At 47.3% G+C, this 4,094-nt stretch overlaps 1 protein-coding gene across 1 annotated transcript; it reads right to left on the bottom strand.

The window, feature by feature from the left end:
• Positions 1-1,257: 1,257 nt before the first annotated feature.
• Positions 1,258-3,295, bottom strand: TOMM22 (translocase of outer mitochondrial membrane 22). Its single transcript, XM_006207089.4, has 4 exons — positions 3,138-3,295; positions 2,755-2,873; positions 2,167-2,284; positions 1,258-1,932 (listed from the first exon to the last, which is right to left on the bottom strand). Exons 1-4 carry the CDS (start codon positions 3,252-3,254, stop codon positions 1,858-1,860), a joined length of 429 nt encoding a protein of 142 aa, XP_006207151.1. The 5' UTR covers positions 3,255-3,295; the 3' UTR covers positions 1,258-1,857.
• Positions 3,296-4,094: the final 799 nt, after the last annotated feature.

Raw genomic sequence — 4,094 nt, 5'->3', positions numbered from 1 at the left:
CATGAATTTCATGTCTCAATTCTGTAATTAATAACGCACAATTCTTTAAAAGTTGAATTTTACTATGATGCTGCTTTAGAAGGAATTCACTACCATTAGAAGTCATCTTTTAGAGACATACTGTGCTCTGACCAAACCTCTCACTTCAGAAGTCCAGACAAAATACTCACCAAGGATTTGGTTCAAAAAAGCCCGAGGCACTTTTCAATGTATAAAAACTAGGATCCATACTATAAAGTACCCTATCCCTAATTTAAGTACAGGTTTTCTTTACTGACCAGTGACTAGTGTTTTTCCCTGGTTAACAAGTGGAAGATCGTGTTATCTCAGTGGAGGGCCTGGGTGGCCTCAGCACCAAGTACATAGCAGGATCCTGAGTTAGACTGTACGTTTGAATTCAGGCATTTTCTGTGCGGCCTGGCACAGATCACAACCTTTGTTTCCTCCTCCGTAAAATGAGACTACCACCTTCTAAATTGTGTAGTTCCAGTAACCCACATAAAAGGCTTAGTACTGTTACTAACACAAGGCTAATAAAAATGTATGTTAAATGGAAAAACTGCAAGTTCAAAGACAAGGAGGGCTGCAGTTGGATTCACTATCAATAGCTCATTTCAGCAACCAGTTAACCCTCAAATGGCTCAGGTTTGAACTAAGTGGGTCCACTTACATGTGCATTAAAAAAAAAAAATACCAGTGCTACACAAACTGCAGTTGGTTGGAATCGCAGAGAGCCAACTATAAAGTTGTAGACTTGACTCTGCGGAGGGTTAGCCCCCCCAACCCCTGTGTTTAATGGTCAACTGTATTTTTAAAAGAACAAACCCTAGGTGTTCTATTTGTAACTTTCTCACTCCCAAACTAGAACTCAATAGTATGTCATTCCTTACAAAGCCTTTATAACTGTACAGTGTCATTAGATTGTATAAGTACACAGACCCAAGCCTTTGTTGGTGGAGCTGAAAGTGACTGACTGCCTGAATTCAGGGCAAAGATGACTATTAGGTTCTTGGCCCAAAATGAATTTTTTTTTACCTTTGTAAATTTAACTTGGGCCTATGGGGGTCAATCAGTGTTAAATGGTGGTGCTGGCTCCGATGAAAGGAAATGTGAGGGACAGTTTTCTTTGCCCTTCTAAAATGGTCTAAGTAATTTTGAGATATGTATTAAGCACATGGAGGACATTTTTGGTTGGAATCATTTTTAATATTTAAATACAAAAAGTGAGCACTGAATTTTTTTTTCTCTTTTAGACACACACACACACACACACACACAGAGGTCTAACAGCCAAAATATGCAGAGGAAATGAGCTCCTGCTCTGTCCTCCACAGTCCCCATCCTGTGGCTGAAGCTGCTACAGGCCCGCCCTTCCTCCTGTTCCAACATACGTGGAAATTCACAGTGGCTGCTTCACAGTGCAGCTGTAATGCATTTTGTATTTTATAGTGTGCATGTCCCTCCCCAGCATCTCTATTCTTAAAAGAAAAAACCATCGTGAACAGTCAGGGGTACATCCTTCCCAATGGCATCAGCTTCTACCCCACAATGGAATAGTGAGGAGGTCTTCTAATCAGGAGTAATTTAGTGAAACGGGATGGCCAGAGCTGGAGTAACCATCTGCATTGCTGCACTCTGGTATCAGAGTGAGTACAGAAGAAATAAGTCAGGACAGCGTGGCGGGCACAGTTGCAAGTTGGGAGTCTCTCCATGAGAATGTGGGGAGAGTTCTCCCCACCAGGTTTAGATAGATCAGTGTGCCAAAGTTAAAAAAAAAAATCATCCAATAATCAGCAGTTCAAACACTACTGAATTTTCAAACTTCTTCCACCAAGACAGGTCAACTATAGCAGTAACCTAGATCTTTCCGGGAAGTGAAGGCAGAGCCCCTGGCATTCCTCCTGACAGCCCTGTGTTAGGCCCTAGAAGTATCTGGAAAAGAAAAAGAAGAATGTAAGGCACTGTACAGACCTAGGAATCTCATTTTCATCACACTTGCTGGGGCAGACAAGGTCTACAAAAACAATGCTGAGGGCAGTTAGATACCTAAAAAAGCATGGGCCTGATCCCAGTCCCTACTCACACGTTGACCGCCCTACCCAGGTGCTGGAAGAATAAACAACCTGTGTCTCCACTACTGGCAAAAAGCCCAGGGTCAGAGCTCACCTGCCGTTGCTGCAGTTGCTGCTGCTGCTCCATCTGCAACTTCTCAGTCTCAAAGACGACAGGAAGAACCAGGATCATGAAGGAAGTGGTTCCAATCCACAAGGCTGCCCTGGAAAACCTGCAGAGGGAGCATGAGCATGACTGCAAGCCAAGTGCAGACAGCTTCACCAAGAACAAACCAGTAACCAAACCTCTCACACCGTATACTCCAACGTTTTTGATAAGCATATTCTACCTAACCCTTGCACCATACACTTTACTCCTACCAGAAAACGGGAGGAGCAGTTCTGGTGCCTGTACATCTAGTGAGAGCAGTTTGAACAATTTGAGTTCTCACAATGCTTCTTATAATTATCTCACATAATCTGAAATATCCTCACAACGACCCCTGTCCGCTAAGAATCCCCATGCTACAGTGAAGGAAATTGAGTCCAAGAAAGGTTAAGGTAACACCAGTCCAAGGTCACTCAGTGATCTAGGTGGCAGGCTGGCCTCCAACCCAGATCTGCTGCTTCCAAAGCTCGTGTTCATTTAAGGCACCTCAGTCACCCCAGGAACGCACCCAATGTCTTTGCCCTCGTCCCTTACCTGTACATTTTTTGAGCCACGAAGAGAGAGAGATCAAAAGTAGCTCCAGCCGCGGACCGGACGCTCTCCGGGAACATCTCTGTCAACCCCCACAGTCTCTCCGACAGGGTCTCATCTAGCTGTGGGTAGAGGAGGCGCGGGTCTGGGCCGAAGCAGCGGCAACGACCCCTCGACGCCGGGACATGCCGGTCCCCTGGAGCTAGGGTCCCCTGGAGCTAGGGCACCCCGGTCCCAGCGAGGCCCTCACGCCGCCTGCTGGAGATGCCTCCGCCCGGACCTTTCCGGGCTCCGCGACGCGCCTTCGCCCCGATCCCTCAGCACGCGGGGCCCACATTCCCGCTCCCCGCCCGCAACCTCACTCCCCGCTCCGCGGGGGCCAGTACCTCCTCGTCGTCTTCCTCTTCCAGCTCCTCTTCAGGCTTCTCGGCATCGCCTTTCGGAAGCAATTCGTCCGGGGACAGGGGCACCCCAGGGCCGGCGGCAGGGGCGGCGGCAGCCATGGCTGAGGGGGACACCGGAAGCGGAAGAGAAGAGGCGAGTGCAGCGCGAGCGGCGGACAGAGCTGCCCTTCCGGGAGCCGGAGGCTGAAGGGCTCGGGGAGAGCGCCACCCTCTGGCCGCCTTCAGCCGAGGGCGTCTGGGGCTTTGGAGAACGTGAGACACCTGGGAAATATGTTAAAGCACTGTGTAGGGGTGCTTCCTGGTAATTCTGTTCAGCAGGCTTAGGGTGAGCCTAGAAATCTGCATTTTAACAAGTCTCCCAGAGGTCACACTTAGACAAAGACGAATCCAGTTTCATTTCCCTGAGGCATGTGTTTGGTAGGAGTAAGTTAGATTGGAGATTTATTGGTCTTTTGGGAAAATGTCAAGTAAACAGTCCCAATGTACTAAAACAAAGGCGAGCTAACAACTAAGTACCAGGCACTGTTTGGATGAGCTAAGAGGAGTTGTGGGGAGGACTCATTTAATCTTCACATGAACCCACTGAGGTGCTATTATTCCCATTTTAGAAATGAGGAAATTGAGGCACAGTGTAGGGTTGCTGCAAGGATTTCTAGAAGTTGGATTTCTAGAAGTGGGTTTACTGGCCAAAAAGTTTGAACATTTAAAATGTTGCTAGGTATTAGCTAATTGCCCTCAGAATCATATCATATAGTTTCACAATAGTAAATGGAAGTGTCCTTTTCCCTACACCTTCCCCAGCAGTAAGTATTATCCAAATTAAAATATTTTTTGTCTAGATGATACAGGAAAATGAATGTGGGGTGAGAGGATGGCTGTGTCCCAGGTCTCAGTTGAGTCCCTGGGACATGCCCCGCCAAGTGTGGGTCCTTGGCTTCA

This window comes from Vicugna pacos, chromosome 12 (assembly GCF_048564905.1).
Source record: "Vicugna pacos chromosome 12, VicPac4, whole genome shotgun sequence".
Taxonomy (NCBI): Eukaryota; Metazoa; Chordata; class Mammalia; order Artiodactyla; family Camelidae; genus Vicugna; species Vicugna pacos.
This window is presented reverse-complemented; position numbering and strand designations above follow the sequence as displayed.